This window comes from Macrotis lagotis, chromosome 1, assembly GCF_037893015.1.
Source record: "Macrotis lagotis isolate mMagLag1 chromosome 1, bilby.v1.9.chrom.fasta, whole genome shotgun sequence".
NCBI lineage: Eukaryota > Metazoa > Chordata > Mammalia > Peramelemorphia > Peramelidae > Macrotis > Macrotis lagotis.
Window position 1 is genome coordinate 625,406,150 of NC_133658.1, and position 25,058 is coordinate 625,431,207.

Genomic DNA, 25,058 nt, shown 5'->3' on the forward strand with positions numbered 1-25,058 from the left:
TGGAATACTAAGACTAATTAAACAAGTCAAGAAGCATTTCATTGCTCTGAGCCAAATAAGTGTTCTGAGTGCTAGAGATATGTTCATAATCTAAGGTGAGAGGCAACATTCAAACATGTACAAATAAGATCTATCCAAAATTTAAAGCTAATCTCAAAGGGAAAGTATTCAGGGGAACTCAGAAAAGCTTTTTAAAGAAGATAGAAATTTAGCTCAGATTTGAAAGAATCCCATGAAACTGAGAGGCAGCAAATAGGAAGATCATTCTGGACATTGGAGGAAGAGAGGAGAAGGAGGCATGGGAACCACTGAGTTGGTAGTTTGTGTATTTTTGTAAAGACTAACAAGGCTAGGATTATTGAATCAAGGAAATGTAGAATGGAGTAATGTGGAGCAAGACTGGAAAAATAAAAAGGAATCAGATTATGAAAAGTTTGAAAAGTTACTGGAGAAAACTACACAAGCGGGAGTTCAATAATATTTTCAGACCTACACTTTAGGAAGATAAATTTGATATTAGCTGAATATATGGTACGTTAGAGTGGATGGAGATGAGACAAGAAGACTAATCAGAAAGTTATTTCTATAGTCCATGCTTTAAGTGATGAGAGACTGAACTTCAGTGGAGTTAGTTTCACAGTAGAAAAGGAGATGTATAAAAGAGATACTGTGAAGGTAAAAATTGACAGGGCTTGGCAACAGGTTGAATGTGGGAGATGAGAACAAGAAGTTAAGAATAAGGTCAAATTCAATATGGATAAAAGTAAAATCTTATATTTGGCCTCAAAAAGTCATTTTCCAAGTACAAGATAGGGGAAATTGAATAAATAACAATTTATCTGAAAGATAAATATGGGAATTTTGTTGGAATGCAAGGACAACATGAGTCAGCAAAAAAAATAGTCAATATAATTTTAACCTATACTAAGAAATGCTAATTCTTTTGAGAATGAGGGAGATAATGGCATGTTACAGTTGCATCTTGTTTGGTTCACATGACTACCACCCTGCTTCTGCATAGTATAGTAAAGCAGTTACCAGTACCAATTAACATCAAGAAATTAGATTGAAAACTGCAACCTAAAAGTCAAGTACCAATCATCCCAAAGATCAAAGGAGATGGCTGTATCATATATTAACTAAAAATCACATTCTGAAACTATGGGCTAAATCAAGGGAAACCACTTAAGCCTTGCTATCAGGATTTTTTGGTTTATGTAAACCTCCAATCAGTTCCAGACATCTGCAGTAAGCCCAGAAGAACACCACGTGTTGCTGATAACTTTGAGATGACATACTTTAAAGTTTTACTGATAACTCTGATATGATCTCAATATGCTAATGAAATGACCCAGATTAGACAGTATACCCATTAAATCCCTATAAAAATGAGACTTCAAACTCTTGAGCACTCTTCCAGCATCTCCATCTGAGTCCATGCTGCTCCATTGCTTTCAATTCAGATCCATGATTGAAAAAAAAGTTACTGTCCCACTGCCCTGGGGGTATTGAAGAAATATTTGTCCTTTGTGTTGGTTGAAATAAATATTTCTTTGTAAAATTTATACCAAAATAAATGGTTAAAGGAAAGAAGGGTATTAATTCCTCTTAACAAAAGCAGGAGTATAACCTATGGGAGTGAAGATTTAGAGAATGGCAGTGGAAAAGCAGAGGAACTCCAACCTCTCAGTTTACCCTGGAACTCTGAGATGCAGCAGGCCTGGCCCTGAGGGAAAAAGGTGGCCAAAAGATGTTTGTAACATGGGCAAATGTTCAATGCTTTTCAATGGTTTTAAAGTTTAATTCCAGAAATTAAAACCCAGTAGATTACATTGAGCCAGTTAAAAAATTCTAAAATTAAGTATCAAATGGATGATTTGTGAGCACTTAGAGAAGGAAATGTATTACTTACCAAACTAATCTCATTTATTTTTTTATAATGTACTGGAAGATAAGGAATACCACAGATGTGTTTGATTTCAACACACCATTTGACAGAGACTCTCATGAGATTCTTTTTGATAGAATTAAGAAATGTGGGCCTTCTGATAGCAAAGCTAGGTCAATTTTAGCTTCCTGTATGACCTTACTCAGTGTGTGTTGATTAATGGATTGATGTTAATCTGAATAGTTTCAAGTGGTCCTTTTTTTTTTTTGTCAATGTCTTGATGAAGCACTGAATTTGGAGATAGATGACCTGGAAACAAATCTAAAAATTGTTGTGTGGCATTGGCCTCTGTAATTTTTTCCTCAGTTCTGAAATTCTGTGATTTTATAAAGATTTTTTTTCTTGTTTAATTTTTTTAGGGCAGTGGATAGGCCTATAGGGAACACCTGATGAGGTTACTCCCTCCATTAATGCAGAACAATAACTCATCTGTAACTTGTAATTTTAGAATGTCATCTGGATCAAAAAAGAAGTGAAGCAACTTGCCCACAGTCACCCAGTTAATGTGTCTGGGGCAGTACTTGACTTCCTTCCTCTAAGACTATCCATTCATTATGCCATACTCTATGAAGGTTTTATAAAGCACAAATATAATCTCCAGATATGTTGAATGACAGAAACTATATTCTAGAAGATACAAATTAGTAGGAAGAAACTAATAATAAGAAATTTAGTGGTAACAAATGGAAAATTCTTCACCTTGGTGCAAAGAATCAGATGTACAAGGAGAAGATGAAAGATAGAAACTCGACAGCCAATCCAAATGGAGGGACAAAACGAGCCCAGGATTTGCAACTATCTACAAATTCTACATATTTGAGTCAACTCAGGTTCCAAGTCTGATTCTGCCATTCACTTCTTGAGTGACCTTAAGCAAAATGCCTTTATAAACTTTTGTTTATTCATCTGGAAAATGAGGAAGTTGGATTTTCCCACCTCCAAATCTACGACCTTATACTCCTTTGATGATAGACATCCCAAAAGATGATAGACTTAGATTATGCTAACAGAAACATAGTGTTCATTCAAAAAGCTGAAATAGTCTCATCATCATTCTGTGTCCTGGTGATGTCTCATCTAGATATCAACAAAGTAGAAAGTTACAGGATACTATTGCCAACCAGGATAGTAAGGATCTGTAAACAGTATCAAAGGAGGAATAAATGAAAAAAAAACTATAGCAAATTTAGCTTTGAGAAGGTAGAATTGATAATGCTTCAAAAATTTGAAGGATAAGAGCAGTACTATTTTACCAATATGAATTCAAAGGGAGAAGTAGGACGAGTACATGGAAGTAATTTTTGATGCCATTTAAGGAAGAACTTGTCACCAAGTAGAGCTATTTAAATATCAGATGTACTAGAAATGCTCAAGCCTGGGAAGATAAAAACTTCTTTTAGGAGTAGGGCAAGATGGGGGTTACTATATTCATTAAGAGTTGAACCTGTCAACTTCTAGGGTCTCTTCCAGGGGAAGATTCTAAAATATCAAATACTAAAGTATTAAAAACTCTCTGCTCTCCATCCTCCTCTGGCTCTTAAAATCCTTTTCTTAACTTCAAGGTTTGTCTTAAGGACATCTCTAAGTTAGATCTTTTTTTTTTATCACCTAGTTGATTAGTGTCTTCTCCAGGGAAATTGTATTTACTTTTTTATGTACTTATTTGTCTATATGTAGTTTTTCACCAGAAGACTGTAAACTCTGTAAAGTAAGGGATTAATTTTTCTATTTCACTACACTTAATACAGCATGTGACACTTAGTAGGTAGTAAATACTAATTGATTGTAAAGATTATGAGTGCACCAAACAAAGTATGTTATACGTAGACCCAGCACTTTGCCTGTCTGAATCCAGAACATCTTTTTAGGGTTGGTAAATACTGGCAAACAATTATTTCTCCCAATCTCCCTTGTCAGTCTCTTTTTTTCACTAGTCCATGATATCATTTTAACTATACATGTATAGAGTGAGGCAGCTGGGGTTATTTCCCAGAGTGCCAGTTTCATAAGATCTAATAGTTTGCCATGCAGGGGTGAGCTCCTGCCCCAAAACATTATTTATCTGGGTTCCAGCAGTGGCTTTAAGCCAGTATTACTGCTGACCCCAACACAAAATAAGGTGTCTGCCTTCTCTTCCTCATCATGGTGGCCCCTCCAGCATCTAGTATGCTGAATGTCTCTCTCCTTCTTATAAACTGGGGTACTGATCCCCCCCAGCAGTCCCCAACTAAGTGTGTCTTCCCTGGGCAAGAAGTCCTTAGTAATGACTTCACTTCTTCCTGTTTGTCAGCTTTCCAAGTCTAGTCTTCTATTTAAAAGAGAAAGACACTAGCAGAAATATGATCAGAGTTCCCTTTTTTTATATCATATCAATTTTTCTAAAGGTCAAATTAACATTAAAATGTCACTTGTTGAACCTTTTCCCAGCTAGAGATTAGAAAAGACAGTATTTTTCCCTAAGGGTTCAGAGAGAGACAACACATCCATCCACTCTGCTTTATGATTTTGTATTCATAATAGTCAAGCTTTCCTAAGTTTGAGGTTTCTTTGGCTTTTTCAGACATTTAGTTTTCTACTTGGACCTGCCTTGTCCCAGGACAACAGCAGGAAAAAGAGGAAATGAAGCCAAAGTCGTCTTGGTTTTGATAGGGCTAGTAAAAAAAAAAAAGCCCCTGTGGGTTCTGAAACTGTCTGATTTGGCTACTTTTCTCCCTTTCACTAAAATGACAATTTAGTAGGGGTTAAATAGTCTTTGGAATACAGTCCAGGGGGCACTTTATATGCTAATGAGTCCCGGTCCCCGCAGCCACTGGTGACCCGCTCCCCACAAGTCTAAGTCCAGCACCCGGGCTGGGAAGAGGGTGGTGGCCAGGAGGAGGAGCGGGTGGGGGAGGCAGGAAACTTCCCTTCCTCTTCTGCCTTTCTCAGAAAACCAAACATGGCATCTTCCATGAGGAGCCTGTTTTCTGATCATGCCAGATACGTGGAAGCTTTTCGCCGCTTTCTGGCTCATTCCACGGAGCACCAGTGCATGCAGAATTTCATTGAGGAGAAGCTGCCAAGCATTCTAGCAAGGTAACAAAAGACAGGCGCCTTCTCCAGAAGGACAGACCCCCGGGAAACCACAGCCCGTGCGAGTGATGAGTGCATGCTGCGGGGGAGCCGCGCCCGGCACGCGTGGCCAGGGAGGGATCCGGGCCACTTCTGCTGCCCAGCCTCTCCCCAGCCCCCTCCCCTCCCCAAGCTCAGTTCCAGCCCCTCCCCCGAGCCAAAGGCTGCAGGCCAATCTTTCCATGACATTCCACCTAATGGCCCAGTTTGCTAGGGGAGTCTTTGGAGCCAAAGGAGATAAGAGTTAACCATTTCCAGGCACCGAATACATTTCCGAGAGAAAAGATTAAAAAATGCTTTTAAACTCAGATGTTTACATTCTTTTCTCTCTTCCTCCTTCTTTCCTCCCTCCCTCCCTCCTTCCCTTCTTCCGGCTTCCACTCTACCTTCCTCCTCCCCGTCTTCCCTCTATCCCTTCCTCCTTACCTCCCTTGCTTGCCTTCCTTCCCTCCTTCCCTTCCTTCCCTCCTTCCCTCCTTCCCTCCTTCCCTCCTTCCCTCCTTCCTTCCTTCCTTCCTTCCTTCCTTCCTTCCTTCCTTCCTTCCTTCCTTCCTTCCTTCCTTCCTTCCTTCCTACTTGCCTAAAGTTTGACTTATCACTAGATATCATTTTTATCTCACCTGCTGTTTGTACATATTTAGTTCTGTTTCAAATGAACAAAGGTCCCAGATAGGGTTTCCTCCATTTATGTTTTCTGGAATAGCCTGAATTTTTAAAAGTCACTAAATAGCATTTACCACTGAAAGGACTGGGTGCCACTTAGCCTTAATAATATCCATTTAAATATGTATCCATATATATTATTATGATTATCATTTCACTTATCATTATAAGAAGAATCATTAATGTTTATCTTTCTTGACTAGTATTAACAGTATGACCCTTTAAAAAGAGTTTCTCTATTATCAGTAAAACAGTCTTGTTCCCCTACAATCAGTGAGGTTCATTTTTTTTTCTGATGAATGTGTTCAATTTGTGCCAGGGCTGATAAGCATTATGAGAGGACTAGATCCTACACTCTTAAGATAATCAAATCTCCTGCCTTGGGGATGTGGATTTCAATAAATTAACAAAAATGTTGGATTGGGGCAATGGAAAAGATACTGAAATGGGTGAGATTTAGATCCTATCTACAGTTGTTCCAAATCCCTAAATTCTGTCTGCCCCTGGTTTTCATTCCCCTTTCTCTTAAATTTTGTCATTGGGCCTGTCTGTCTGACAATAGCAGACCAGGGAATCCTTGCCTTGAATTTTAATAGGATTCTCTACTCCTTTCCAAGTCTTTCTGGTTTTCTTTTTCTGTTTCCGAGGAGTTCATTGTAAAAATGGCATTTTATTTTCTTGTGAAAGAATACTTAGGCTCTATTCTGCTGTTTTATCAGTTATATAAGTGAGCCTGGGTTCTGGAAGGTTATGCCAACAGAGTACAAATTTCAGCAAGTCTTTCAGTGGTGGAAAGACTGCAGTTCGATACTAGGTGATCTACTGAAGGTCTGTTGTCAGCACCAGCCTAGTGAAAATTAACTAAACTCATCTACAGATTAGATCTAAAATGATGAATTTTGGACTGTGATCATCTGTTATTGTGGAGGGGCTCTGATCTATTAGTGAAGGCAGTATCCATATCAAAGAAATTACAGAGCATTGACATATCAGGGAATCACAGAATTTGAGACTTGGAAGAAATATTAGTTCTATTAGAACTCATATAAGAAAGGAATTCCCATTACAAAACAAGTTCTAAAGAAGCTTTATGGAAGTATAATAGAATATATTATATATTGGCTATATCATAAGAGCATAGACCTACAGCTGAAAGGGACATTCCAGATCATCTACTTCAATCGATTTATTTAACTTTCAAGGAAACTGAGGCCTAAAATGTTAAAAGATTTGTTTGGAGTCATACAGCTAAAAAGTATAGAATAGACTATGATACAGACCTGGCCTGATATTGTTATTCACAACCTGTATGATCTACTATGAGGAAATACCAGATGCTTATTTTCTTCCTAGTCAATCATTCAATAACATTTACTGAGCACCTAGAATTTTCTGTGGTGCTACTTATATTCAATACAAAGGAGATAAACAATATCAATGTCCATATACACTGGTGATCCATTCTAATTTGGCATATCCAGTAGGAATCCAAGTTTAAAAAAAAACAACTAAAGAATTTTCAAAAACAAGGCTCACGTTTGCCCCAAAATACTAGATGATATAAAGCAAGGAGATACTTGGACTGGAAATCTAGGAAGAGAATTTTGAGGTAGATTTTGAATAAAGGAAGGCAACCTATGAAGGATCTTGTTGAATGCTCTGAATTTTAAAAATATAAACTTAAAGGAATTTATGAAATGTCATTCCCAATTTCTTTATCTTTATTCCTAGGAACCAGGGGTAGGTAACATCTTCCGATGTCCACACATATTCTTCTTTTATTATTCTCTAATTTATAGATGAGGAACTTGACATTGAGAGGCAAAGGGTCTTTCTGGAAGAAACTTTAGTTCAGTTCTCCTTTTATCTACTAGTGCCTCTCCAAATACTTCTCTCCATCCAAAGATGTAAAATCTTCCTAGAGGAAAAAGATTGGTTAGTTGTGAGGTCTTCATTGCTTATTACAGAGTTTTCCTCAGTCACTTAATGTTTGTGGAACAGAGTCAAAGACGCTTGTTTTTCTTTTTTAACTCTCATGTATAGAGATTTTGTTCTACTTTTTTGGGTGGGGGTTGGAGTTGTGTCATCTACAACTAAACTTTCAAATCGTATTTTTCCACAGCACCTAGCACTCATTTTAAAATATGTAAATGTCTTTTATTTTCAGGATTGGAGACACAAAATCAGAAATTAACATTCTAAGCATAGGTGGCGGAGCAGGTATGAATAAAGATTTGTGTGTCGTGATTTGCATATTGTTCTACAAAGAAACATGGTTATATTTAATAGAAATGTTAATTCCAAAGTACTTCCTTTTCTTTTCCTTCATTAGACAGATTGAATTATTGTTATCTTATTTTGTTCCTCTTGATGATGATGATGATGATGATGATGTTGATGATGAGTCAGCTTAGCATGGTGGTTAGAGGGCTGGTCTTAGGGCCAGAAAAATCTGGGTTCTAGTTCTATCACTTTTTACAAGTTACTTAACCTCTTTAGTGGCCAGGACAATTTTCTAGGAATATATGCTTCTTTGTGTTGGTAAAGAGAATTTCTTACCAAGAGTTGCAAATACTAATGATAAAATGAATTGAGATATAGATATTTAAAAGAGAGAAAAACCATTATTATTTTCACTAATGAATCACTATGGAATAATATAATACTGGAGTTGGAGTTAAAAAGAATTGGTTTCATACCCCACCTGTGACACTTGTCTATGGGCAGGTCATTTAACCTCATGGAAACTTAATTCAGTCTCTGAGGCTATAAAATAGAGATGAGTTGTGATCTAATCTGCTGTCAGCAGAGATAATTCTCAGGTTGGCAAAATCACAGATACTTAATACAACACTGTATTATCATTAATAGTATTAATGATATTTCTACTTCAACTAATAATATTTGAAGCAATTTGTAAGCCTTTGGCATTAGTATTCACACCACCTATGTGACATAGTTGTTGTTTGTCCTTTGTTCTTTTTTTTTTAGGTTTTTTCAAGGCAAATGGGGTTAAGTGGCTTGCCCAAGGCCACACAGCTAGGTAATTATGAAGTGTCTGAGACCGGATTTGAACCCAGGTATTCCTGACTCCAAGGCTGGTGCTTTATCCACTACGCCATTTAGCCGCCCCTTTTCCTTTGTTCTTAAAAAGGACCATGATATCAGGGTTGTGATGCCATGACATGAAAATGAATTAAATTTAAGTGCAAAGTCCGCCTCACTTTCTCCTCTGGAGTCCAGTGACCAGTTATAGATCAGAATGACTGGAGATGGTATTATAATAATAGATGTAATTTTATTATCCTAATCTATAGATGAGAAATATAAAAGATTGTATTTTGTGCAATTTTTCAAATGATCATAGGGTTGAAAAGCACTCTAAGAAACCATCTTAGGCATATCTTTGTCTGGGTATCAAAACTGCATATCAACAAATCCCAAAGGATAAGTATCTATATACTTTGTTTAAATATATCTCCTGAAGAGAATTTCTAAACTCTCAGTTATTGATTTACAGCTCTTATGGGCAGTTCATGTGGTATTTGTTAATGTCTTAAGTTTGATATTTCCTGGTATAAACTAAAGTTTTCTCCTATTATTTAATCAATCCAGACTCTGCATGACTGTCTGTCTGTGTCAGTTTCTGTCTCTCAGTCTCTCTCATGTATATACATATGTCTGCATGTCCTAATAGTCAACCTCAAGTTGAATGTTAAAAGGCTTAAAAATGGTCAAGTTATCTGGCTATTTCCAAATATCCAGATGCCTTGAGCAGTTTCTCAGTAACTGTATATTGATTGATGTTGGCACCATATGTAGATTATTGATTCATTTTCATATTTTCCCAGATGTTTATCTCATATTCTTTGTTTGAATATAGAAAATACCTAATGCTATGTGTTAGAACATATTACTAGTAAAATTATCACCAGTCCTTTCAGGAATGGAATGGAATAATTTTTCTTTGATAGAAAATGACTAAATGGCTAAAGATGTAGTCACAAGAAAGCCAGAGTAATCTCACATATACCCCAGAAAACAAAATGCAACTGAAGGGTCACTTGGACTCAAGAAAATTCAAGTAACAAAGAACAATGAATATTAACAGATGGGAAAGTTTCCAAAAGCTTTGTGACCAAATATAATCCATCGTTGATGATTGACTTCTTGGGTCGAGAGATTTCTCAGCTACTAATTATCTAATTAGTTTATTATAACCAGGTCTGGCATTTTCTATATGTTCTGCATATGTTACATAGGCCAAACAGGCATTATGAATATCATATCACAGTTTCACTAGTGCTTAGACAAGAGGGAAAAAAGAATTACAAGGGAAAGTAATTAAAAACAATCCATACAAAGGCCAATTTAATTGACCTCTTAATACAAAGTTAATTGAATTCCTGATGTACATTTAGCCAGATGCTCTTAAACTAGCTAGAGTAAGGAATGTTTGCTATGGCAGTGGTCCCTTAGAGTTGTATCTAGGAGCTAACATACACCATTTACAAAGAACATGAGAAACAACTGCAAGAGATTTGAACCTGACTGAAATTAAACACTATATTAATAGCATGAATTCCTCTGGGTATGATATAAATGACCTTTTGGATTATTTTGAACTGTAACTTAATTTCCCCTAAGGTATGAATCAGATGCATTAGAAATACCCCATAAGAACTCAAGTTACCAGAGCTAGATTTCATTTTCTTTGTTGACTACTTGAAATCAAATTCATTACATGTTTATTTTAATTTTTTTTGTTTTTTGGGGGATTCTTTTGGAAAGTATAAGAAAGCTCATTCTGAAATCTATTGATCCGTGATCTCATTACAGCAGAATTTTTGGACTTCCAATGTGTATGTGATTTCTCCAACAGCAAGTTACAACCCATCTAGGTCTATGTGACTTAAGTACATGTTTGTTCAACAAGTTTTCACAGAATCAACCAACATCCTGGGCACCTTATTTGTGTTTTCTGTAGAAAAAATGGGTATTCTATCCATCATCAATCACTGTCATCATCTGGCCATGTACAAGAACCATCTTTATATTCTGCACATAATTAAAACTTACTTATCAATAAGTAAAGTCACTTAATAAAATAAATTTTTAATTGATTGATTGACTGGCTGACCAATTCCATCTTTTATTTTTTTCCATAGTCATACGTTACTTTGAGCTCTTTTGTAACCTGTGTAATTTCTGGTTTGTAAGGTATTTGCAGCCTGAAGGTGACCACCAGGCACTTATCCAATGACCTTTACAGGAACTCTTAATTTGAAGTCCTCTAACTAAAATGTAGAAATATATATATATATATATATATATATATATATATATATATATATATATTTAAATATACATATATTTTCTTATTTTATCCTTAACACTCTGGGAGTGTAATATCTCCATTTTAAAAATGAGAAAACTGAGGGTAAGTCAAGGTTAAATGACTTGTCTAGGGTCACAGATCTAGTAGACATCTACAATTAGATTTGAATTTACGTCTTCTTGATTTTATGGCAGCACTCCATCCACTATGCCACATAACTACCTGTTCAGACAGAGAGCCAAAGACAGATAGTTGCATTTAAATATAATTGCTTTCCTTTGTAATTCTAAATCCAAAGAGTTTCATCATGCACAAAGTTGAAATTAAGAGCCCCTGCTTTAGAGAATGGTAAAGTTTACTACTTTGACTGAAACCCATCATTTATAACAGGACTTGTTTATTGAGCATTTCCCATTTTCAGGTTTATGAATCATACCAAAAAATAGTCTATCAGAAAAGTTTTGTAATTTCAATTGACAACCAGCTACATCCAAATATATGAATTTTGAACTTTTTGCTCAGCTTGGAGAAGATTAAGAAGGGCTAGGTACCTGAGGCAACATGGAGGGCTATCTCAAGATCAGTTATTATTTTCCATATAATTCCATATAAAAGAAGGCAGGGTAGAAATGTCTTAAACAAAAGAGATCTCAGGGGCAGCTAGGTGGCGCAGTGCATAAAGCACCGGCCTTGGAGTCAGGAGTACCTGGGTTCAAATCTGGTCTCAGACACTTAATAATTACCTAGCTGTGTGGCCTTGGGCAAGCCACTTAACCCCATTTGCCTTGCAAAAAAAAAAAACTAAATACAAACAAAAGAGATCTGAGAAAACTGTCCTTTTTGATAGTATGTTAACTTGTTTGATGGCTTAAGAAGTGTCATAAGAATTGGGAAAACTACTTATTTTGAGAACCTAAAAACATATCAACTAGTCAACCATTCTTAGGGAAAATCAAAATGGATGGACCAGCTGAAAAAAATACCAAAGCTTTATAAAACGGTGTTTGGCATCTCTTTGAAGAAACTAAGCAAGACCTAGAGCCTTGAGCAATCCAAAAGAAAGGAAATCGATGATAACCTTTTTATGTGGCCTTCAAGTAATCTCTCACATCAATAAAACACTGCAGCTAAGCAGGTAGTGTTGTTGGTAGATTATACTTTCTAATGTAGCAAGGTGTGCAAAGTCCATTTCTTTTGTGTATGTAGAAAGAAAAACAAAGGTAATAGATCAGGAGAGAAATAAATCTTCAAAGAAACTTGAACAGGTCTGCATTTTTAGGGCCTAAATGAGGAAGCATGAAGTCCTACTTTTAAAAGAGTTGAAACAAAATATCTTTCATTATTGTTGTTAATTTTTTATTATTTAGAAATATTTCTTTTATTTTATATTTTTATGTTCATATTTATTCTATTCAACATATATCTCATATTTATATATTTAAGTATTATTTATTATATATTTAATATATCTTTTCATATTTTTATTATTTTATATTATTTTATATTATTTTATTACTCAAAAACATTTCTTTTAGTTTTCCAAATTTTTTATTGTAGTTTCAGTAGCATTTTTTAGATATTGAGAATTATTTTATTTCATATGCCTAGATCTCCTTCAATGCCTTTTCTGAAATGGCCTTGATCTTATATCCTAATATAAAACTTTCCTGTGCAACTTCATTATAAATCACCATTTAATGAATATTGTCTATGTACTTGAAGGTTTAGAAGACAGGGCAGAAAAAAAGCCGTGGCTTTCCTGGGATAGGTAGGAAGCTATAATTTTACTGTATATATAAACTTATGCCTGGAAGGAAAATCCCAGAAGGGGATAATGGCTTATGGTTTCTCATTGCTTTCAATTGCTTTTCAGGAGAACCACATTATTTGTCCTGCTGTTCCCTGCTTATGTCCAACAGCTAGAGGACTTTATAAGGAATGGACTGAGGTATAATGCAAATGATTCACTGAACTCAGATTTCAGCTGATTTTTATTAATCTATTGTGAGCCTGAGCCAATGCCATAGTATAACCCATATGAATACACACACACACACACACACACACACACACACACACACACACACACATATATACATACACACAAAAATACTTATATATGTATATACATGAAATCACAGAAAATCACAGGTTCAAAGATCTGTAACTCAGGTCTTCTCTTGTTTTCTCCCCTCTTCCGTGTCCATATTTTTTTTTATAAAATCCAAAACAATTGAGTTTTCAAATTCTGTTTCTCCCTTCAGTTCCTCTCATACCCAGCCTTTCCATTTTTTACACTTATAAAAGGGCTTCTATAAATATTATAGAATATATAAATATTATAGGATAGGATAGAGTATAGTATTATTTTCTTTTTCTTTTTCTTGGATTTGTTTTATAATACAACCTTAGTAGCAGTATTACTAGGTCAAAGGGTGTGAACATTTTTTTATTTCTCTGAGCATAGTACCAAATTATGTGACAGAATGGTTGGATCAATTTATAACTTCACCAACAGTTCATTATTATACCTATTTTCCCATATCCTCTCTAGCAATTCCTGTTAAATGAGGGTTAGTAAAACAGAATTTTTTTAAATTAATAGTAATTTAGAGCATTTTTCATATAATTAATGATAGCTTTGATTTTTCTTCTGAAAAGTACCTGTTCATATCATTTGGCCATGATCTAATAGGAAATGGCTCTTATTTTTATCAGTTCTCTACATATTTGAGAAAGGAGTCTATTATCTGAGAAACTTGTTATAATAAAGTTTGATATTATTTCATTGACTATGGTACCTTTTATTAAAATGTAGTTTCCCTGCTTATCCCTTTTAATTAGGTCTACTTTTACTTTTGCTTTGTCTGAGATCAGGATTGGCACCCCTGCCTTTTTTTAAACCTTAACTGAAAGCATAATATATATTCTTCTCCAGCTCCTTATTTTAATTGTCTGTGTGTGTCTTTCTGTTTCAAGTGTGTCTCTTGTAAACAACATCTTGTTGAATTCTTATTTCTAATCCATTTGCTTTCCATTTCCATTTTATGGATGGGAACTTAGGCTTTCCTGACTTCATGTTGTGTACCATTTTTTTTTGCAAGGCAAATGGGGTTACGTGGCTTGCCCAAGGCCACACAGCTAGGTAATTATTAAGTGTCTGAGACCGGATTTGAACCCAGGTACTCCTGACTCCAAGGCCGGTGCTTTATCCACTATGCTACCTAGCCGCCCCTTGTACCATTTTACCATTGTCTAACCTAGCTTCCTGGATGAAATCAAGATAACTCCTCTGGTTTTCAATTTCCTAAGAGATGTGTTCAAGGTCACCTAGTGAGTCAATGGAAGAATCTGAACCAGAATCCCATAATCTTATCTTCCCATGTAGAGCATTGGCCTAAGCAAATATAAAATGTAACCTTTGACTTCACTATATCAAGAATAAAATGATTTGCAATGATCAAAGTAGATTTTTAAGAAATGTCTTTTGTGTTAATTTTGCTCCCATTCTATAAGAACACTATTGAAACAATAATACCCCCAAATTCTAATTTGTTAAAATAAGACATGGTTTATAAAGAGAAACAACAAGGTAATTGGAGCAATGTAAACCCCCCGCCCACTAAAAAAAGGTCTGTTAATCTGAGAGTGAGAAGATTGGGTAGGGGTCATAAATGATAGGAATCAATATGTAACTCTGGGCAAAGGCAAGCCAAAATTTTCAGTCTGCAAGGTGAAGAAAAGCAACCTTCCCAAGTCCCAAGGTCTCCAGTCCTCACTTGACTTGATTACCACCTACATAGTTGTGATGCAGAGTTAGAGAGTGACTAAATACCTAGAGAGCCTTTTAAATCCACAGAATTGTTCCTTATCTCTTATAACTCAAAGGGAATAAAAAATAATTTTAATGGCATAAAGTTATATCAGAAGAAGAGGAATAAGCCAAGAGTAGTGCTTTTCCTGTTGGAAAGATACCAAAGCCTGCTCAATGAATAAAAGTTTCTGTTGCAGTATTACTCTGCAGCCCATTAGAAAATATTTGATTAAGTCATTAAGGTTTAGAGCCTAAAGTCTTTCTAATTATGATAATTTTTAAAGATATCAAATGAAACCTAAATTTGTTAATGTAAATAATGAACTTTTTACTATTTGACTCAGCAAAATCCTTCTCTGATAATATCATTATGGTGAGGACAGGACCCAAAAGCTTTGCCAATTGCCAACCTTCTTCAGTAGACTCTTCCTAGTTCCTCTAATTGCTAGTGCCTTAACATTTAAGGTTATTTTCTATCTGGATTTATCTCACATGTAGCTATTTATATTCATATTGCCTTTGTCTTTAAAATGTAAACTCCTTGAAGCCAAACTGATTTTGCTATTTTTTTTAAATCTTCAACACTTAGCATGGTACTTATCAATTTATATATGCTTGCAGGTCAGATGAAACTGCTTAAAATGAACCATAAATTTTTCTTCTGAGAATCAGCCTAGGTAAATTAGGAAAGTGTAATCAAAAGAAAGATGAACAATAGGTAATTTTTGTCCATAGCAGCTCAAGAATACCTTCGACTAAGATATAACAGGACTGAAATTCAAAGTGTTGTTAGGTCATAGGATTTAAAGTTGGTAGGAATAAATGAGGTAACTAGAGATTATAGAATCTAACTCCTGTATAGATGAGGAAACTGAGGCCCAGAGAATGTGTAACTTGCTCAAGGTCACACAAGAAGCAAAGAGGAGAGCTGGGATTAGAACCTATTTGTATCCATACCACTGAAATCATTGATCCATGAAGGATATAGAAATATTGTGTTTAAAGACAGAATAGTATATATAGTTTAAAGAAGCACTATTAGCAAAGAGAGAGAAGGAAGGAGAGAAAGAAAAAAAAAGAAAGAGTGGGAGTGGGGGTAGGGAAGGGAGCATTAAAGGTAAGAAAGGGTATTTCCTTAAGTGTTTTGTCACATTCTGTATAGCTATTAAGACTTTTATATATATATATATATATATATATATATATATATATATATATATATATATATAATTTAGCAATGTTTTATTGATGGTTAGAGAAAACAGGAAAACAGGAAAACACTTTAGGTTATAACTCAGTGTTGTACATATGACTGTCACAGCACACTCTCTTAATTTAGGTTCAATATTGATTTGAAATGGATTAATCCAAGTCATTGAACAGTCAACAAAACAAGATTTACTTTGCCATAACACAGAAAGGGAAAGGATATGCTATGAGTCTTTAGTGACATTTTGCCTCTCTGGACTTCATCTCCATTTGGAAACATTACTTTTGACAGTAGGTCCTCAGAGCATGGTTTTTCATAGTCTTAGGCTCCCATTATAGCTAAGAAAGTAGACTACACAAAGCTTGTCACTAGTTGGTCAGAAAGCTGCATCAGGGGTAGAGGCTCATGCCATTGTGTGGCAACTATGTCTTCTTTCTTTCGAGTAAAATCTCCTTATGTTGTAGATTGGTAGAAAGAAGTTGCATGAGCCAAAAACATCCAACAACAAAAGCCCAGAAACAATGGGAAAAAAATTTAATATGAAAAATCAGCAGATATATTGGGAAGCAAAGGTGGTGACAAGGAGGAAATACAATATCTTAAAATGAATTCATGAAAACATTATTAGAGTGAATCTGGATGTTTCTTTAAAAAATATATCATTTATGCACTTAAAGGTAGAATTGTGGAGCCAAAGCTTATCTTTGGAGTTTCCAAGCTTATATTATCCTTGTACTTTTTCAACCTTCAATACTGTCTTTGTTTTTTTTTTTTATCATGTATTCAATGTCCTCTTCAACCTTCCCTCCCCTACCTATCTCTTTCCTATCAAAGCTTCAGGTCTTTTATTCATATCACTTTATAAAAAATTACTGATTTTTCATTTTTCAGTCATGTCCAACTCTTCATGACCTTGTTTAGGTTTTCTTGACAGAGATACTGGAATAATTTTTCCATTTCCTTCTCCAGATCCTTTTTTACAGCTAAGGAAACTGAAGTAAAGAGGTTAAGTTACTTGTCCAATAGCTAAATACTATCTAAGGTGAAATTTGATTCCATGCCTGATATTCTATCTACTTGACCACTTAGCTGCCCAAAATGCCTTGATAGTGTTATGGAACTTAGCTCATGGATACTTCTTTTAAAAATCTTAAGCTAAAGGGATAAAATTATGATGAAGCATTTGTCATTTCTCAGTGAACAATTTTTGGAGGATAGAGATTTCCCAATGGCTCTGAACCATCTCTTTGAAAAGTCAGCCGTGTTCACATTCACTTTTTTTCCTTTGGATAAAACCTATATATGTGTATTTATGATATATATGAATATCATATAATGTATATGTATGTATTATATATGAATATCATATATAATATATACACATATGTGCATATAGATTAGATAGATAGATAGATAGATAGATGGCATATAGGCAACTAAAGGCAACATCAGAATCCTTAAAGTTTATAATTTTGAAGCATTAACATAGGGGGGAAAAAAGAGCCAACCTGTATTTAATTGAAACAATTAACACAGAGAAAAGAGAGCCAATCTTTAAGGAACTTAACACTGAGATTTGCAAAAATATAATAGCTGTACTTCATTATCTTCTTTTGGATCTTTGTATATATTGCCAGAGAAATTAGACTAATATGTAAATGAAACCATTTATAAATTGAAAATGAAAACAAAATCCAATTTTTAGAAATATGTGTATATATAAAATATAAATATGTATGTATATATATATATATATATATATATAATTTTTCGAATTTCTCTCTGGTGTATCTAATTTGTCAATTTAGCTGCCCTTTTCTGTTTCATGTAAGTCATCTTATTTTTTTGTTTTTGCAAGGCAATGGGATTAAGTAGCTTGCCCAAGGCCACACAACTAGATAATTAAGTTTGTGAGGTCATATTTGAACTCAGGTACTCCTGACTCCAGGGCCGGTGCTCTATCCACTGCTCCACCTAGCCACCCCCTAAGTCATCTTTCTTAATGTTTCTGTTCCATAAGGTGTTTTTTGTTGGTATCTTCCAACAGCTTAATTCACTTTCACAATTTTAGAGCAAAAGTTTTCAGGAGCCAAATGCCAAGAGACATTTGAAAGCAAATGTCAATGCTCTTTTGACTCTGAATGTTTATTTACAGTTCTTCCCTTTGGACTGTATAGCCATTTTAATATTCTGCTGCAAATTTTCCACATGGACAAAACTACATCACTACTGAAATACCAAGAAAAGAATAGAATACCTACATAAGAGATGAATACATGTTTTACTTCAGGCTAAATCAGATTAAACATCTTCTGGTTCCACACTTATAATCTAAATTATTTTCTCTGGTAATCCAGATTCTGAAATCCTAGGTTGGAACTTGTAATAGACACAAGATAAAGAATAATTTGAATATAGCATGTAATACAATAATTATCTCCTCCTCTCATCCACCCAGATAAAAAATCTAAAGCCTTCACCCATATTTTGAAATGATATGGTTAAATGAACTAAGCACAGATTTATAAATCTTTCTGTTTTATAGTAGCTGGAAACCAGTGCTGTTAACAATAAGATGCTAGAGAAGCAATATTACTTGATGATGAGGACTGGCCTAAGAGTCGTGAAGATCTCAGTTGAAGACCTATCTGATATATATTGACTTTGTAACCTTGGCAAGATAATTTACATTTCAGAGTCCTCAGGCAACTCTGTGACTATGAATCTTCATATCTTAAGTAGTTGTGTATTTTACCAGTTTTCTTACCAGAAGTTGCTTACAAAAATGGAAGTACAGACCCAGAGCTCCCTTCCCCACAGGATACTACTAATAATATAATAATGATTTTCTAAACAATTTTAATGTCTTTCATCTGCTTTTTATTAATTCATCTTCACAACAACCTATGAGAAAACCCAGGGTCAGAGAGACTAAGCAACTTACTCAAAGTCACTCAGATCTATAAGAATTCTAAGATTGTATCAAATTTAAAACCACTATTTGGAAACCCTCTAGACAAGAATTGTCACTTTGGATATTTAGGGCCAAAAGGGATCCAGGATATCAGTTAGAAAAACCTTTCATTTTATTAATTTGCTAATTCATTTGTCCATATCATTAAAATAATTTATAAACCCTTAAAGAAGAGATTACTTAAAAGGAAATTTTAATGATAACTTTGCCTGAATTTTCCTTATCTTCCCCTTTATGACTTTATGACTTTTGCTAATGACCTAGCAGCAAGAGTATTTTGGAGATTACTTTAACCAAAAATTCCATTGTCAAATTTTCATTGTGAGAATTTACACCAAAAAAACTGGTCAACTAAAAATCTTTGCTTGATTTACTATTTTGTTGATCATCTAGACTTAAGAAAGTGTAGTTCAGAATACATTTAAAAGCATGTGTGCATAATTTCCCCCGTCATGATTGCCACTCTTGTATATGTGATGTATTTGCTTCAGTTCTGCTCTACCCTTCAAGATCCCATTTCAAATGTTCCTAACTGGAAAAACTGGAGTGGACTTCCATATCCTTCTCCAGTTCATTTTACAGATGACAAAATTGAGAGAAATGGGATTAAGTGACTTGCTCAGGGTCACACAACTAATGGCTGAGGCAAAATTTGAACTCAGGAAATTGAGTCTTCACTCTACTCTGCCACCTACCTGCCAGGAGATTGTCAAATGCTATATTAAAATCCTGACAAATTGTAGTTGATGGGTTTCCTTGATCTAATAGTAACCATCTCAGTAACAGAAATTGAATGAGACTAACGTAATCTTTATCAAGTCATACTGGCTGTTTTTGATGATTGCTTCCTTTTCTATGTTTTCATTAACCATCTCTTTAACATTTTATTCTGAATTTTGCCAAAAATCAATGTTTATCCCTCTGCCCTTGCAGATATCTTTCTCTAGTCCCCCTGTTTATTCAAATCAGAATAGTTTTGTCAGTCTGTAGTCTATGCCATCTCTGCCTTTTGTGGTAATGACTGGTTACAGTGGAAAGAATACAAGAATTGATGATAAGACTCAGTTTCAAATCCTTGCTCTGCAATTTATTTACTACCTGTCCAAATTCCAAATTATTTTTATCTTGCTAGACTTCTGGGTCCTCCTGAGGATATGTTGTGGGATAAGATTGTACAAGAATATAGACATCGAACATGCAGGCCTTAGTAAGGTCTAAAAATCATATTGAGAAATATTGAGAAATAGCAAAATAAAAATACAATAAAACATAGATGGCATTATTTTTTTTAAAGCTGTCAATATGTGACATGAATCAATGGCCCCTAGTCCCTACTCCCTTTCTTTTTCAGGTTGATACCATTGGATCAGATGATCCCTAAAGATCCTTTCCAGTTCTAAAACTAGGGTTCCTTACCTTTAAAATTAGAAGCCATCCACTGCTCTACAAAGCAACTACTGTTCTAAGCTGTCCCTTTATTTAACATGTTTAATTAGAAACTAAATGGTGAACATTGTAGTAGCCTTTAAAAGGTAATTATCCCGGAGAGTTTAAATAATTCCAATGGCCTAAATGCCAAATTGTTGATAATACAAGCTGCCACATATTTGACTATAAATGCCTCAGGACATTCATTTACATATAAAAGAACTAGCTGAGTCAATTAAGACCACAGGTTAAATTATGACACAAAGTGATTTGGATTAGGGAGAAGAATATTAAAAATGAACAGTGGCTACTTGGATGATATACTGTAAGACTATCAGGTTAAATTAACACATATTTGTATTTTCTATATGGTAGTATTTGGCAAATACTAATAAATGAAAGCAACACAGCTATTTAATCATGACATTCCCCTAATTTTTAGATAGTAGGCTCTGCATTACTTAATTTGCTTTGTTATTGACCAAAGATTGGAAGAGAGGGAAGAGGAAATGGTGAATTAAAAAAAATACTCAAACCATTGTTATTTGTTACCCTTTCCATCTGTCTTTGCAGATTCTGTTCCTTTAGAGGAAACACTAAAATGTGTCACTGTTTAATAAGGTTTTTGTTCACTCAAATAACTTCGGGTTTTTGTGTCTTCTAAAAGTGTGAAAGGTCACATATTTTGCCAATCTAGAGCTGTTAAAATCCTCATCAATTAGTGTTTATTGAGTGACCATGGTATAAAGATATGATTCCAGTAAGAATAACACACACACACACACACACACAAACAAATATTGATTCATTATATTTGCACACAACTTTTTGAATCTCAGATGTGTGGGTCCCAGATGGTTTCAGAATGAACAATAAAAGCATACTTACATTCATCCAAAATGTCTTTTTTTATTTATTCTAAAATTGTCAAAAATTATTATATCAGAGGTTTCAGATTTCCCTTTTATACTGTGCTTCAACTTTATAGGTCATTTATAGAAAATGAACATGCTGGATAATGGATTAAATATCATGGCTTCTGTCATGAAAAATTATGCTCAGAAACAATAAATGGCTTCTTTCCATTTTTTTCTTTTTCTTGTACTGAATCTCTTTCATTGCTGGGTCTATAATTGTGTAGAATTTGACTAACCAGATACAATGAAGTTCAAAGGAGAGTTGTCTGGATGATGGTAGCAAAGCAATGGCCTGGAAATTTGCTCCCATTAAGGACTCTAGCTTCAGGTTACATGGAAGGTAGGAGAGGGGAATGGCTAGGGTTAAGAAAGGCTGCCAGTGTGGAAAGAGTCAAATTTCAATTAATAGAGGAAGTTGAAGTAGTGTTTTATGCTACTAACTTCTATTCTTTTCTTTCTTCTCTGTCTCTCTCTCTCTGTCTCTGTCTCTGTCTCTGTCTCTCTCTCTCTCTCTCTCTCTCTCTCTCTCTCTCTCTCCTCTCTCCTCTCTCTTCCTTACTTTTCCAAATACATGTTATGAAATTTTTTTAACATTCATCCATATGCCAATGTATATTTCTAAATTACAAAATTTCCTTCCACCCTCCTTTCCTTCCCCCTCCCCTCATGACAGTCAGGTTAATATTATACTTACACATATATGCTAAGCATGTTTATAGGTTAGCCATTTTCAGTAAGAGGAATTAGGATTAAGGGAAAGAAATACATAAGAGATTTTTTTAAAAAAATGAATGTAAGGGACAGCTAGGTGGCACAATGGATAAAGCACTGGCCTTGGAGTCAGGAGTACCTGAGTTCAAATCTGGCCTCAGACACTTAATAATTACCTAGACATGTGGCTTGGGCAAGCCACTTAACCCCATTGCCTTGCAAAAACTAAAAAAAAAAGAATGAATGTAATGTTCCTCAGATTCTGAAGGGATTTTTTTGTGTTTTGTTTTTCTTCCTCTGGATGGGGATAGCATTGCCCATTAGTCATAGGTCTAATAGGATTGTCCTAGTTCTCTGAACTGCTGAGAGCAGCTGCATCCATCAGGGTTGATCATCTCACAATGTTGTTATTAATGTGTACATTGTTCTCTTGGTTCTGCTCCCTTAGCTCCACATCATATCCTGTAATTTCTTCCATGCTTCTCTAGAATCTGACCATTTATATTTTCTTAGAGAACAATAGTATTCCATAATATTCATGCATCATAACTTGTTAAACCATTCCTCAACTAACCTCTATTTCAATAAAGGATCTTACTACGCTGTACTTAAGAATCAGCTGAATTCACCATCATGTCATCATCTTTGAATTTTATTCTTCCTCATCACCCTTCCCATGTCTAAGCATTTGCCAAGACTTGACACATTTGCTTCCTTATGTCTCTTGCATGTGCCACTTCTCTCTATTCAATCATTCAATAATCCTTTATTAAATTCCTACATACCTACATAAGTACCTACAGATACTGTGCTACACACATTCAAAAGTCTGTCCTCACCACTTCTTGCTGAAGTGATGCTCTAACTTTCTATTTGTTCTATTTCCTATCTCTCCTTTCTTGCAATTAATGCTACATAGAACTGAGACATTGTTGCACAGCTTTGACCATTCACTTTTCTGTATAAAACGTTTCAGTTAAATGCCTTCCATTGTCTAGTGATAAAAATACAAACCCTTGTATTTGGCATTTAAAATCCTTTGCAGTTTGGTACCAATCTATTTATACAGACCGATTTCTTATTATCTTTCCCCTTCCTCATCATCTGTGTTCCAAATGCAGTGACCTGTTTCCTATTAGGTACCGTACTCCATGCCTTTCTCCCAGCTGCCTGACCTCCTTCCTACCTTCCTACCCTTTTCTGCTGCCTCCCCATCTACCCCATGCCTGGAATACATTCTCCTCCTCTCCTATGTCATAGCATTTGTAGCTTCCTCCAAAGTTTGACTGAAGTCCTCCCTCTTAAGGAGTCTTTGCTAATTGCTTCCAGTTGTTAGTAACCTTACCCATTCCTCAAAATTATTTTGTATATATTTAATATTGACACATTTGAGGAAGTATAAGCTCCTTGAACTTAGGTGCTGTTCCATTTTTACTTTTGTACTTGTGTCTAGGAGTTTCAAAAAACAATCAAAACAAACAAACAAACAAACCAAACAACCATGTACAGTAGAAGACATCCTCAAGGGTGAATCAAGATTTGAAGGGCTATAAAGTTGGACTGAACAGATAGGAGAGTAGAGAAACAGAAATCAGAGGATTACAAAGTTTAGTTATAGGAAGAGGTTGGCTGAGGAGTCAGATATGGATAATGTAGAAACTTGTAGTTAGTATTCTTTCTTACCCTAAATCTATGAGTCCTGACCATCTTAAACATTGACATCATGCAATTTTTTCACACTTCATGCTCTTTTTGATTGACTAGCTAAATACCTAGCACTAGGCTTTCTTTGAAAGATAGGAGATAAATGATTGAAACAGTTTATAATACAAAATAGCATATACTAAGTACTAGAACAGTTAGAACAGACAGTAAATGCTAAAAGACTTCATAGATACATACTTTGGTCAGGACAATTAAGAAGAAATAGCTTCTTTGTTTCTTTGACTTGATATATTTAGGAACACTCTCTATCCTTCAGTCCTATCTCCAGGATCATATGCCATATATCTTCTATTAATGAATTTCTAGTAAGAACCACTGAGCTCAGAATATAGTGAAATCGATGCAACTGACTGTGAATGATGCATTAAGGTCTGAATTTTTGCAGCTTGCATCTTCTAACATACAGACCCACAATATCTAGTTCAGGTACATGAAAGCAAACACTCTCCAAGTTTCAGAAAAAGAAGACAAAATGTGATTCATCTTTTGGTGCTTCAGGAAAAGGAATTTTGAATTTTGCTGTAGACTGCCACTAATTTGCTTTTTTAAGGTAAGGGAAGCAATACCTCCAGTTCTTCTATAGAATACTGGTTTCTATTTTTCTCATCCTCCCATAGATTTGTTAAATCATGAATGGCACATAAGTATCAAATTATATTGATATCTATTGATTTAACATTAACGTTATGTATTCAGAGTGCTGAATCCTATAGGCTAGTGAGATCTGATTGTTAAATTTTCACTGGGAGCAATTAAATCTTAGAAATCAGCAAATGCTACAAATCAGGACTGGGTTTATTGTCTATTTTTTTGTTGATTGTCTAGACTTAGGAAAGTGATGAAGAAAATGTTAATGATGTAGATTAGGCTTAAAAATATGTTAGGAATTTTTTTTCTTGAAGAATCAGTTGTTAAATATGTATCAACATACCATTGGATATATTTCCCAGTATATCCTTTTAGCCTTTCTAGAGAACACTCCTTGAAATGAAGAAGAAAAGGAGGAAGAAAAAGCATAGAGTCCTAGCAGTGGATGCAGTTTATTATTTTACTTGGAAACAAGTGCCTTGGATTTATAGTCAGGTCTTAACTGTCTTTGTGTTGTGATATAAGAGATTCTTTTTCTCATGCTCTTAATGGGTGGAGGTAATGATCCACCCTGGTTAATGAGGAAACCCCTTTGTTTACCTCAGTTAATGGAAGTATCTCTTTTGTTCAC

General features: G+C 34.9%; 1 protein-coding gene across 1 annotated transcript in view; it reads left to right on the forward strand.

Annotated features, from left to right (window-relative positions):
• The first annotated feature begins 4,767 nt into the window (after nt 1-4,767).
• HNMT (histamine N-methyltransferase) overlaps nt 4,768-25,058 on the forward strand; it is a 49,129-nt gene continuing 28,838 nt past the window's right edge. Inside the window, exons 1-2 of the mRNA XM_074215071.1 lie at nt 4,768-5,023; nt 7,890-7,942. Of these exons, the coding sequence (XP_074071172.1) occupies nt 4,887-5,023; nt 7,890-7,942 (190 nt within the window). The 5' untranslated portion in view covers nt 4,768-4,886. The remainder of the gene's footprint in view (nt 5,024-7,889; nt 7,943-25,058) is intronic.